This window comes from Herpailurus yagouaroundi, unplaced genomic scaffold (assembly GCF_014898765.1).
Source record: "Herpailurus yagouaroundi ecotype Mexico unplaced genomic scaffold, PumYag 214, whole genome shotgun sequence".
Lineage (NCBI taxonomy): Eukaryota > Metazoa > Chordata > Mammalia > Carnivora > Felidae > Herpailurus > Herpailurus yagouaroundi.
The window spans coordinates 500,946-512,884 of NW_024412445.1; the positions used below are offsets into that span (position 1 = coordinate 500,946).

Genomic DNA, 11,939 nt, shown 5'->3' on the forward strand with positions numbered 1-11,939 from the left:
AGAGAGAGGGAGGGAGAAAATCCCAAGCAGGCTCGGCACCTTCAGCACAGAGCCCAATGCAGGTCTCGAACTCACAAACCACAAGATCATGACCTGAGCCAAAACTGAGTTGGATGTTTAACCAACTGAGCCACCCAGGCGCCCCTGTCTGACTCTTGATTTTGGCTCAGGTCATGATCCCTGGGTTGTGAGTTTGAGCCCTGGGTCAGGCTCTGTGCTGACAGCACAGAGGAAGGGAAGGCAGGGAAGCCTGTCCTGCTGCCCACAGGAGGAGGGTCCTTGTCCTGGCACCAGCCCAGCCCGTGAGAAACCACCACCCCGAACTCCGAATCTCCATCGGACTTTCATACATGACAGCCCTTCCCAAAGGGAAGGCTGTTCCTCCTGTTCCCATCTTTTGGTTTTATCAGGTTACTTGTCCTAGATTACTGTCCCTCAGTCATTCCCAAGTAAACAAACCTGTTTTGCTGGCACAATAACTGGCTGTTTTATTTCTAGGGCTCGCATGGTGGAGGGGAATGGGTGTACACAGGGACACCAAAAAGAATCAATTTGTCTGCATGTTATTTAAAAAAGTAATTCTTAACGCAGCGAGTGGTCAGGAAAGTCCTCAACAGACAGAGACCTGAGTCAGGAGAGGCCTTCTAGTGGACGGTCCTGTGGCAAAGGCACTGAGGCCGGAGCAGGCCTGGGGATTTGAGGAGCAGAGAACACTGCATGGCCAAGGCCCCTCCAGGAAAGGCTGAGACCTGGCCTGGCCTCGTGGGTGTCTGGGGCAGTTCACATGGGCACCGGGGCAGGAAGGCACCTGGCTCAAAGCAGTGGGAGAACAGATGAGGCCAGTGGTCAGGGGTGGCCAGGGCTCTGGGGGCCACTGTGAGGCTTTGGAATCGCTGAGCACGAGTGTGTGCCTGGAGCAACGAGGGGTGCGACAGGACCTGCTGACAAAGGCCTTCTGAGAACAGACCTTAGAAGAGCAGAGGCAGAGACAGGAAGCCTGGCTGGAAGGTGGTAGACGGGCCCTGGAAATTCTCCCCCTGCCCCCAGCTCCTACCTCTGGGCCCTGTCCTCCCCAGTGGCTGGCCACACAGCAGGTGGACAACCCCCCACCCCCACCGCACAAAGCACTTGCCATCCGCCACCTCAAGTTCCACAACCAGCCCACAGAGAAGGTGCCTTCAGGTCCTCACTGACCCAGGGTCACACAGCCCTGCCCCCGACCAACACCCAGCAGGATGGGCCTCTGCACAGAATCAGCACCACGCCCCCTGGGCAGCCAGCAGCACAGAAAAACAGAGCTTGGTTTGTTACGTGTGCTCATTTCATTATATCCGGGCCTGGGTGTGGGGTGAGGACCTGGGGCCACAGTGCATCTTTGCCCTGGAGACTTCCAGCGGCCGAGGGCATCCACAGGGCCTGCCTCTCCAGAGAGCAGACTGGGCCAGCGGCTGGGTCAGGCATTTCTCTGCTCTGGGGGAAGGTACTCCAGGCCCAGGTGTCTGAAGATGTCTTCCTCCGAAGCCGCATGGAAATGTTTCTTCTGCAACAGAAGCCGGAGCCTTAGTGCCGGGGGGGTGGGGGGGGGGGGTGGGGGGGGGGGGCGGCCAGGGGCGGGGCCAGGCCGTTCCCTCCCAGCAACACACCTGCTGGGGGTCAAACAGCCCATGGCTGTTCAGCCACAACCCTCTCTCCTTCCGGCTGAAGCGGCGCAGCTCCCGCTGGAAATGCTGCAGAAAGCGAGGCTGTATGGGGGCCTCTGACGGGAGGCCCCGCCCAGCCCCAGTAGCAAGCCCCGTACCTTCGAGCCGGTCCAGCCCAGCAGGGCGTAGGGGAACTGGCTGACAGGGACCACCACCAGGTCTACCCGCACGGCCCTCCGGGCGCCCCCCACAGCAGCCCCTGGGGGTGAAGGCAGGCAGAAGATACAGAAGGTTCTCTCAAAGCCATCCATGGCATGGTTCTGCCGGGGCGGGCAGGCGGCATCTGCACAGTGGCCGTGGTGGTGCTGGTGGTACAGGACAAGGCCCTGGGGGAGGAGCAGGTATGGCGGGGTCCGCGGTGCCGGGCGGGGTGGGGGGCCCGGGTCCCGGCAGAGCCCCCAGGGTAGGCAGCAGGCAGCTCCTCACCTGACTCTGCAGGCTGTGCATCACTCTGGACAGCAGCCCTGCCTCCCGGCCCTCCTGGGGGTGGGTGAGGAGGAAATCCACGTCGTGGCCCTGCAACTTGCCCCTGAGGGGGCCTGCTCTGAGTTCGGGCCAACACAGGATACGTGGGCCTCCCGTTGTCCCCGGTCCCACTAGTGCGGGAAGGCCCACCTCTGTGGCCCCCCCCTCAGGCGCCTTCACTGGGGTGGGAGGGGCAGGCCAGACCCCCTTACCTCCGAAAGCCCCCGGCCAGCGTGACGGTGGCCCCGGGAAGGATGTGCCCCACAGCTGCTTCCACCACCCGCTGCAGGGCCTCTACTTGGGGTCGCTGGAGCGGCACACTCAGGTCCTGGTAGTGCCGGAGTCCTGTGGGCAGTGCGGCTCTCCTGACCTTCTCAGCCCCACTGTCTTGCTCTCCACTGTCCCCTCCTCTCTTTTAAATAGTAAACTTTTATTCAGAGGAAACTGCAGATTCACATGTAGTTGGAAGAAATGGCAGAAGCCCCTGAGCCCCCTGCCCAGTTCTCCCCAATGGGAGCGTCTTGCAGAATTTTCTCCATCCCATCAGGAGGCTGATGTAAGTGCACTCACGACGCAGTCTACCTCTTTGAATGCCTTGGTTTTCCCATCCATAAAATGGCCCGGAAAGCGATAAACACTTGAAGAAGGTGGCTCTGCCACTCAGGAACCCCTCACTGTAGCCCTATCTCCCTGCCCCCACCATGGGAGTGTCACTGGACTTTCCACACAATAAGAAATCTAAGTGGGGAGTAACAGCATGTGGCCGCACAGACTAAGTGCTGCTGGCGGCTCCATCTCTCCGGCACCATGGGGAGAGGGGACTGGGTGCAGTCAATGATGATATCACTTAATGTTCCACTGGACACGTGACTCCATGGGTCTCACCTCCTGTGGACCATCCAGGCAACCCTCCCATGACCCCCAGCCCGAGGGAAGATGTTCAAAGAAGTGGTGGGTGCTGGGCTGCGGAACAACTCAAATGGGGCCCCCACCCCGGGCCACATGGAGAGGACAGAGACACTGATTAACACCTACTCCCCACTGGCCTCACAAAGAGGAGCTCACAGAGCCCCATGATTTGTGGAGAATGTCACCAAGGCTCAGAGAAGTTAAGTCTCAGGGCCATGGTCACCTACCTAGTAAGCTGCAGAGACAGGACTCAAACCCAAGCCTGACAAACTCTCAAGTTCATGTTCATTCCACCACATGGTGCCACCTCCCATGCAAGCCCTGTACTGAGCCTCTCCTGCCACACAAGTCCCCATACCATCACCTAGTGGGCCAGGGCACCAGCCCCATGCTAGCAAGGTGTGCACAGGGCACAGACACAGCCTCCCTTTCCTGGAATCAGAAGTAAGGGGTCTGCAATCCCCATCAAAATAACACCAGCATTCTTCACACAGCTAGAACAAACATTCCTAAAATTTGTATGTAACCAGAAAGACCCTGAATAGCCAAAGTAATTTTGAAAAAGAAAACCAAAGCTGGAGGCATCACAATCTCGGACTCGGAGCTGTATTACAAAGCTGTAGTCATTAAGACAGTATGGTACTGCCACAAAAACAGACACTCAGATCAATGGAACAGAATAGAGAACCCAGAAATGGACACACTCTATGGTCAACTCATCTTCAATGAAGCAGGAAAGAATACCCAATGGAAAAACAGTCTCTTCAGCAAAAGGTGTTGGGAAGACTGGACAGCAACATGCAGAAGAATGAAGCTGGACCACTTTCTTACACCATACACAAAAATAAACTCAAAATGGGTGAATAAATGTGAGAAAGAAAACCATTAAATTCCTACAGGAGAAAACAGGCAGCAACCTCTTTAACCTTGGCTGCAGCAACTTCTTATTCAACACGTCTCCGGAGGCAAGGGAAACAAAAGCAAAAATGAACTATTGGGACCTCATCAAGATAAAAACCTTCTGCACAGCGAAGGAAACAGTCAGCAAAACTAAAAGGCAATCAATTGAATATGAGAAGATATTTGCAAATGACATACCAGATAAAGGGTTAGGATCCAAAAATCTATAAAGAACTTATCAAATTCAACACCCAAAAAACAAATAATCCAGTGAAGAAATGGGCAAAAGACATGAATAGACACTTTTCCAAAGAAGACATCCAGATGGCCAACAGACACATGAAAAGATGCTCAACGTCACTCATCATCAAGGAAATACAAATCAAAACCACAATGAGATACCACCTCACACCTGTCAGAATGGCTAACATTAACAACTCAGGCAACAAAAGATGCAGAGAAAGAGGATTTCTTTTGCATTGTTGGTGGGAATGCAAACTGGTGCAGCCACTCTGGAAAACAGTTTGGAGGTTCCCCAAATAATTAAAAATAAACTACTCTACAACCCAGCAAGTGCACTACTAGGAATTTATTCAAAAGATACAAAAATGCTGTTTCGAAGGGGGACACGCACCCCAGTGTTTATAGCAGCACTTTTAACAATAGCCAAAGTATGGAAAGAGCCCAAATGTCCAATGATGGATGAATGGATAAAGAAGATGTGATTTATATATATGATGGAGTATTACTCAGCTATCAAAAAGAATGAGATCTTACCATTTACAACAACATGGATGGAACTAGAGTGTATTTTGCTAAATGAAATAAGTCAGAAAAAGACAAATATCACAATTTCACTCACAGGTTGAATTTGAGAAACACAACAGATAAACATAGGAGAAGGGAAGGGAAAGTAAGATAAAAACAGAAGGAGACAAATAGTAAGAGACTTTTAAACAGAGAAAAAACTGAGAGTTGCTGGAGGGGAGGTGGTAGATGGGCTAGAAGGGGATGGTCATTAAGGAGAGGGCGCCTATAGGGAAGAGCACTGGGTGTTATAAGTAAGTGATTAATCACTACATTCTATTCCTGAAATCATTATTACACTATATATTAACCAACTTGGATTTAAATTAAAAAAAAAAAAAAAGAGAAGCAGTAAGAAGTGGTAAGGGGCCTGGTCCAGATCTGAGTTCCACTAGGAGGCCTCAATGTCACAGCAGCTACTGTGACCATCACTGTTCACTGCAAAAGGGCTACAGTGGATCCAGATTCCACTGGGTGGAGACCAGGGAGGCCACCAGAGAGGCCTGCCTGCCACCAGGGCCCTTTGCACTGATCCCATTACCTGCCATCCAGGCAGCCATCCGCACATGCCCTGTGTCCATGCTGAGGGTGCCATGGTGTGGGAGCCCAGGGTCCTGTCCTTTCTCACAGGGCTCACCTGCTTTCTGCTGCTGGGTCAGCCTCTGGGGCTGCTCTTGGAGGCTGTCGAGGGTCCGCAGCCCTTCTCGGTACCACCGGTCAGCAGTCTTTACCCCAACCCCGAAGATCCCGGTGAAAAGCTGTTTGGGGCATGAGCGCAGCATGGTCAAGAGCAGAGCCCTTTCAGAAGATGCAGACAGCAGCAGCGGTCTGTGAAGGGGGTGCTGTCCCAGGCCAGCACCGCCACAGCATCTCACTAGGGCCTCACTGAGCCCCACCCCGTGGCCTGGCAGGTGCCGTCCCTACTCACAGTTCTCAAGTGTGAGCAAGCTGCCCGAGGCCACACAGTGACAGTACAGACAGGATCCAATCCCCGAGCCTGGCTATGCAGCCCAGCCTCACGGTGCACAACACAAAGAGACCCCGTGTGTACCTCCCCCAGAGGGCCTCGGTCTCCCTAGAACCCGCAGCTCCAGCCTGTGATTCCAGCATCCCACACAGACAGCTCACAGCTCTCATCCACTGGCCGCTCCCACCTAAGAGCAATCGGAGCCTCGTGCCCCTCGTTCTGCTCCTCAGCAAACACCAAAACAACAGGCAGTTAACAACCAGAGGGTCGTTGTAGCAGGAGCTGGAGGAAATGCAAGCCTGGGGCTGGAAGATAGACACGGGAGCCCACCTCCTGCCGGGGACTGCCTGCCACACGGGGCTCCCACACAGGGCGGCCCGGACCCCAGCCCCAGCCCATCACCTCTTTCCTCCCCAACCACAGCTTGTCGGTCAGAGGTGGGCACCTGCCCTGTGCCAGCCAATCCCCTCCCTGGGGATTTCTGGAACTGAAACAGAAGGTCCGGCCTGGGCAGTGGTGGAGGCTGTAACCCATGGAAAGGGAACCTTCTGCGGCCAGGTCTCAACCAGCAGAGCAGCCAGCGTGCAGAATAGGGGAAGTACCCAGCAGCAAGTGGATCCTTGGGCCCTGCTTCCTGCAGGACGGCTGCAGCCCTGCCCTTCTTGGGCTATGCTGCCCACTCTTCCCTTGATCCCCTGAACCAAGAGCACCAGCTGGGTCCTGCCAGAAAAAAATGCTCAGAACAACCTAACCTATTGCTTTATGACTACAAACTTCTAATCGTTAACCCATCTCTCTGCTGACCTGGGTGACCTCTGGGTGCCCAGGGAGAGGTGAGGACCCTGCCTTCCGTCAGTGCTCGTCCACTAACTCCCATGTGGCCCATACACTCCCGTCCTCTGCCTACCTGGGGCCTTCCATGTGTCACATGTGGCTCTGGTCCCTTTCTGAAGCCCCCACTGCCCCTCACAACATTCTGGGCCACCTCCCGGAGCATCGTGACCCACTCCCCCAACAGGTTGCTGATGCGACAAGTGTCAGCAGGTCAGATGGGAACAGTGGAAGATGCACTGCGGACACGAGGAGACCGTGCAAGGGTGAGTGGCCCTGCGACACCCAGGAGGTGGTTACATTTTGTCCAGTTTGCTCTGTTTAAGATGCCAGAGCATACAACATGCTTGAGAACACCCCACAGATGGTCCAATCAGAGCAGATGGTGCTGAGTGATCTAGAAAATTCCCTGTGCTAAAAACAAGCTTCTCCAGGCTCCACTTTGTTTGGCTGCCTCGTGCATATCAGGTGTCAACTTAGCTGCCACTTCCTCAGTGAGACCTTCTCTGACCCCTGGGCGCCCCTGCTGACCTCCCATCCATGGCTGGAGCTGTGCTGTCACCTGAGGGAGGGCCACAGGCTCCATGTGCCCACCAGGGTCTGCCCCACACGTACCTTCATGGTCTGGTACCTCTCTGAGCATCGGATTCTCTCCACCTCCTCACATACTCCCTGTGCCAGCACTTCCTGGGGAACAAAGCAGAACAGTCAGCCTGACTGGAGATAAGAGCTGGGGCCCAGGCAGCAGGCGGAACCCCCACACTGCACAGGGCAGTTTCATCCAGTCAGGATGCAGGGGGACTTGGAGGAGAGACTGTGCCCAGGGAGCCACCAAATCTCCTGGCCTCAAAGCCCCTCGGCCCAGAGACAGGCCAGCTCTCAAATGAGTTACAAGTCCCAGGACAGGGAAACCATCGCTTTTCTCTTTTTTTTAAAGTTTATTTACTTATTTTGAGAGACAGTGTGAGCAGAGGAGGGTCAGAGAGAGAGGGTCCCAAACAGGCTCTGCACTGTCCATAGGGCTCAAACCCACAAACCATGAGGTCATGACCTGAGCTGAAACCAAGAGTCAGACGCTCAACCGACTTAGCCATCCAGGTGCCCCAAACACTGCTTTTCAAAACACAGGCGGTGCATTCAATGAGACTTCCTTTAAAAGTTTAACTGAAATCAAAAGTCTTTTTGTCACAATATATTCTCTCAGTGATAAGTGTACAAAAAGACATTTTAACATTTTGGGTCCTTACTTTGTTGTTGTTGTTTTAAATTTTTTTTTAATGTTTATTTTTGAGAGAGAGAGGGAGAAAACGTGTTAGCAGGGGAGGGGCAGAGAGAGAGGGAGACACAGAATCTGAAGCAGGCTCCAGGCTCTGGGCTGTCAGCACAGAGTTCGTTGAGTCCACGAACCGTGAGATCATGACCTGAGCCAAAGTCGGACACTTAACCAACTGAGCCCCCCAGGTGCCCCAAATACTTTGTGTTTTAAGAAGTGGTGCTTATAGTCATGGGTTCTCTTCTACCGTCCTGGACAGCTGGGCCGATGCCAACAGTGCCAGCTACCAGTCCTGTCTGGTCCCTCTCAGCCACATCGTGTGGCCCCAATTTACAGATGAGGAATCTGAGCAGAGGGTGACCTGCCTCAGCCTGGAAATCTCCACGGCTGGACTCAACCACTAACCACCTCCACTCCCTCCTCTCCTCAACCACCCTGCTAAGGGTGGTGAACACCTACCTGGATGACCCTGCAGGAATGTTCTCCAAAGTGGGGCAGCCCCTGCAGCTGGCTCATGGCTGTGACCCGGCTCGGAAGGGCCTTGAGCACCGAGGCCGCTCTGTAGAAGGAGAGGAAGCGGCCTTCACTGCCCTCAAAGCCAGCCGCCTCCGCCAGCATCTCCAGAGGCTCCTGCGAGGAGGGGGCCTGGGTGAGGGGAAGGGTACCCCACCCCACCCTCCCTTCCACCACCCGTCCCCAGACTGGGGCAGGGCAGAGTGGCAGTGCTCACAGGAACAGGCCTGGGCCCATCCCAGGGAGGCTGGGAGCCCGGGGCTCACCGTGAGGCTGCTGTTGTGGTGTGTGAGGGGTGTGGGGCGCTGGCAGGCATACTGTGGCATCCATACTGAGCCTGGCAGCCCTTTCCCGGGCACGGCCACCTACAGATGGGCAATACAGAGGCCACTTGGAGGCTGCAGGGCTTGCGGGGCCGGCTCCCAGGACAGAAGGCATAGAGCAGCCCTGCCCTGCAGAGCAGGCTGAGGAGGGCTCCTCAGGCCAGAGTAGCAGCTCCGGCGGAGGACGGAGGACATTTCCTGTCGTTGCACATGCAGCCTGTGCTCCACTTCCCCAGCCCTCTCTGTCACGTGGCTCAGAGTGCTGGTCACTCCATCTCATAGACAGGGACGTGGGGCTCGAACATGGAGAGCCTGGCTCTGAGTCCATCCCCTCACCCCAGCTCTGCTCACCAGGAAGCACCAAGGCAGACAGAGGCCACAGACCCACAGCACCTGAGGACAGCGTCCTGCTGTCTCGCGAGGAGGTACCATCTCACTACTTGATCAAGAAAGGCCTGAATGTGCTAAAAACAGGTGGATCCCAAGAGCTTATGCCAGGTGACAGCAGAAGCCAGGATGGCCTGGCCTCCCAGGGTCCCCGGTGGCCTGCGCTGAGCCCTCCTGCCCATTTCGTCTAACGGCAGCCGGTGATGACACTTCACCTGACCCGCCGGGCGAGGCCTGCCCCTGCGGCCCTCCCCCCAGCTCACCTCCAGGCAGTGCCGAGGCTCCACAGGCACGGGCTCCCCAGCTGCCATGCTTTCCGTGAACCAGCTTATGTCCAGCAGCACTGGGCTGGTGCGGCCCTGTGGAGAGCCTGCCACCGCCCTGTGCTCCTTCCAGGTGCTGGCCTCCTCTGCTGAGGTCTGTTCCATCACCACATGTGTCACCTCAGAGCTGGGCAGAGAGAGGGGAGCGGGTGATGCCCAGAGGTCCTTCCTGCTTCGCTCCACACCTCCTGGCCTTTGCCCCTCTCCCCTCTGCCTGGTGCGCACCCACTCATTTCTCAAATGTCACGTCCTCAGAGAACCTCTTCTGGCACTTGAACCCCTCTGGCGTTCCAGGACCCCACAGAGCCGTGCCTGTCTGCTCCACCTGTGACTGTAAGCCCAGTCCAGGGTCGTGTCCACTTGTCTGTCTGTCTGTCTCCTCTGACCCCTGAGAAAGTTCTTCTCTAGTGGGCAGGACCAGTGGGTCTCCATCTAAGTGCTTGGGACCCAGACTGCTGGGGTTTGAACCCCAGCTCTGCCACATACATGCTGCATGCCCCTGAGCACATCCCTTTTCCGTGCCCTGATTTCCTCCACTTTAAAGAAGATAACAACATATCCACTGGGTAGGGTTGTTACAAAGATTAGACAAGCTAATAAGCAAAAGGTCTTAGCATCCAGTACATTAAACACGCCTCCAGAGTGGGTCTAACCACTGAAAATGGTTAATTCACTTAAAAAAAAAAAAGCTGCAGGAGGACTGGATTTTTCCACTTCAAACCTATGGGAACCGCAGTTCTTTAATCTCAGGCTGTCATTATCGCTGCTCTTGGACCTCCCTCAAGTCACTTTCTCAGCCCCGAGGAGCGACGTCACTTTGGCTAAGGGGGCAAGATGAACTCACCTAGGGCAGAAGGCTGTTAGCCACTGAAACCCTTAACCCCACGCACCCCTATGGCTCTTTACAAGGCCTCTCTCTGGCAGACGTTCTCTTCTTGTCCTACAGAACACTCCTGGCCCCAACTACAGCACCCTTTCATAGAAGAGGATATTGAGAGAAAAGCCACGTGAGCATGAAGTTCCAGGGTTAACTTGGAATCCAAAAACCTCAGGTGCCCCTCCGCCCTGGGGGGTCAGCTGCAGGTGAGTCGTTTTAGATCTCAATATCCTCAGCTGTAAAGAAACACCTTTTGTGAAAGTGACTGGTCACGTGCAAAGTTCTGAGCACTAGCAATTTGTGCTTAGGCCCTCACACCACGCAGCAGTGTCCTCTGGGCGCGACAGTATGGCAATACCCACACAGGCGACACTCTGTCCGCTGTAAGCGCCAAACCCTCCCCGCGCTCCTCCTGCGACGCCCCCCACTAAGGCGCCCCGGGCAGGTGCCATCCCCCAGGCATCCCAAAGCAGGAGCCTCCAGAAACTGGGCCCCCGAGGAATACCCGGGCCAGCGCTTCCGAAGGCGCCCCGGGCAGGAGCCCCCTGCCCCGCAAGGCGTCCCGGGCAGGAGCCCTCGGCAGGTACTGCTCTGGGCCACAAACTCGTCCACGACCGCGCACCTGTAGGCATCCAGGACCCGGAAGCCCTTGGAGAGGGCCAGGCGCGTGAGGAAGGCCCGGCGGCTGCGACCCATGCGAGGCTCGGCCAGGTAGATGGCAATGCCGGGGAAGCGCGCCGTGGAGGGGGCAGGACCGCCAGGGGACCCGACCCACGCTCGCCGCCGCTTCGGAAGCATCCTGGCTCTGGCCGCGGGCGGGCGCCGGAAAGAAGGCACGCGAAAGTCGGAAGGAAGGCGGCGGAGGCTGGCTGGAAGGGGAAGCGGCACCTGGCGGTCTCGTGCGAGCCGGTCCAGCCGCAGGCAACTTAGGCCCCAAGAAGTGCTGTGTAGGCCCCCAGCCTCCCAACGAGTTCCGCGCGCGCGACGCCCCTTCTCCATGCCATTAGCACCAGAGGCCACGCCTTTTACTTAAATAACTCAAGGAGCGCCTAGAGCCGCCCGGGGACGACCCGGAAGAGCGCCGGCGTTGGGGCGGGGCCGAGAAGCGCGGAGGGCTAGGGGCGGGGCCGGGGAGAGGGAAGGTCAGGGCTGGGTGGGGCGGGGCTGGAGAGCTCGGAGGCGGGGCGTGGGGCGGGTCCAGTGGTGTGGGGGCGGGGCTATAAAGGGCAGAAACTGGCTTGGGGCGGAGCCATGGAATGTGGAAGCGTAGCTTGGGGCGGGACCCGCGGGGTCGACGGGGGTGGGCGACCGCAGTGGGCAGGGCCAGGCGGGGTTCCTCCTGTACCTGGCGACGCGGAGCCGGGTGGAAGGTGAGGGTGAAGGGCTTCAAACCCGGGAAGGTTTTCCAGTCCAGCGGCGTTGGTACCACTGACCGGCCATTCGGAAAAATAGAAGTTGGCTCCCTCCGTCCTTAACACCGAAATGCAATCCAGATGGATCAAACATCCAAACCTAAAAAAGAAACCAGAAAAACGTCTTGAAAAGTCCACGAATGTTTTCATAGTCTGTCACGATAAACCTGGAGACACGGAAGAAAAAGAGTGATAAGCTTGACCACATTCACATTTTAAATGTGTTAAAAATTATAATCAAAAGGCAAACCC

The 11,939-nt window shown here is 56.1% G+C and overlaps 1 protein-coding gene across 5 annotated transcripts; it reads right to left on the minus strand.

Moving 5' to 3' along the window:
* Window positions 1-462: 462 nt before the first annotated feature.
* POLM (DNA polymerase mu) lies at window positions 463-11,360 on the minus strand. Of its 5 annotated transcripts, none has more exons than XM_040454945.1 (11): window positions 10,898-11,360; window positions 9,339-9,525; window positions 8,632-8,730; window positions 8,312-8,482; window positions 7,195-7,266; window positions 5,419-5,539; window positions 2,378-2,510; window positions 2,127-2,229; window positions 1,799-2,005; window positions 1,644-1,727; window positions 463-1,540 (listed from the first exon to the last, which is right to left on the minus strand). In XM_040454945.1, the coding sequence occupies exons 1-11, from the start codon at window positions 11,272-11,274 to the stop codon at window positions 1,454-1,456; spliced, it is 1,641 nt and encodes a 546-aa protein (XP_040310879.1). In that variant the 5' UTR covers window positions 11,275-11,360; the 3' UTR covers window positions 463-1,453. The 5 variants fall into 5 exon arrangements, with proteins under 5 accessions (XP_040310879.1, XP_040310877.1, XP_040310878.1 ...); XM_040454943.1 differs by having other exon boundaries at window positions 1,799-2,026; XM_040454944.1 differs by having other exon boundaries at window positions 2,127-2,244.
* Between the last annotated feature and the right edge of the window lie 579 nt (window positions 11,361-11,939).

Excerpts from the sequence above, each read along its gene's own strand:
- POLM (XM_040454942.1), bottom strand. The coding sequence starts at position 11,274 with ATGGAGAAGGGGCGTCGCGCGCGCGGAACTCGTTGGGAGGCTGGGGGC. Across the intron at positions 9,526-10,897 it reads CGGGTCCTGGATGCCTACAG|CTCTGAGGTGACACATGTGG; the intron begins GTGCGCGGTCGT and ends CTCTCTGCCCAG. Across the intron at positions 2,027-2,126 it reads TGCACAGCCTGCAGAGTCAG|GGCCTTGTCCTGTACCACCA; the intron begins GTGAGGAGCTGC and ends CTCCTCCCCCAG.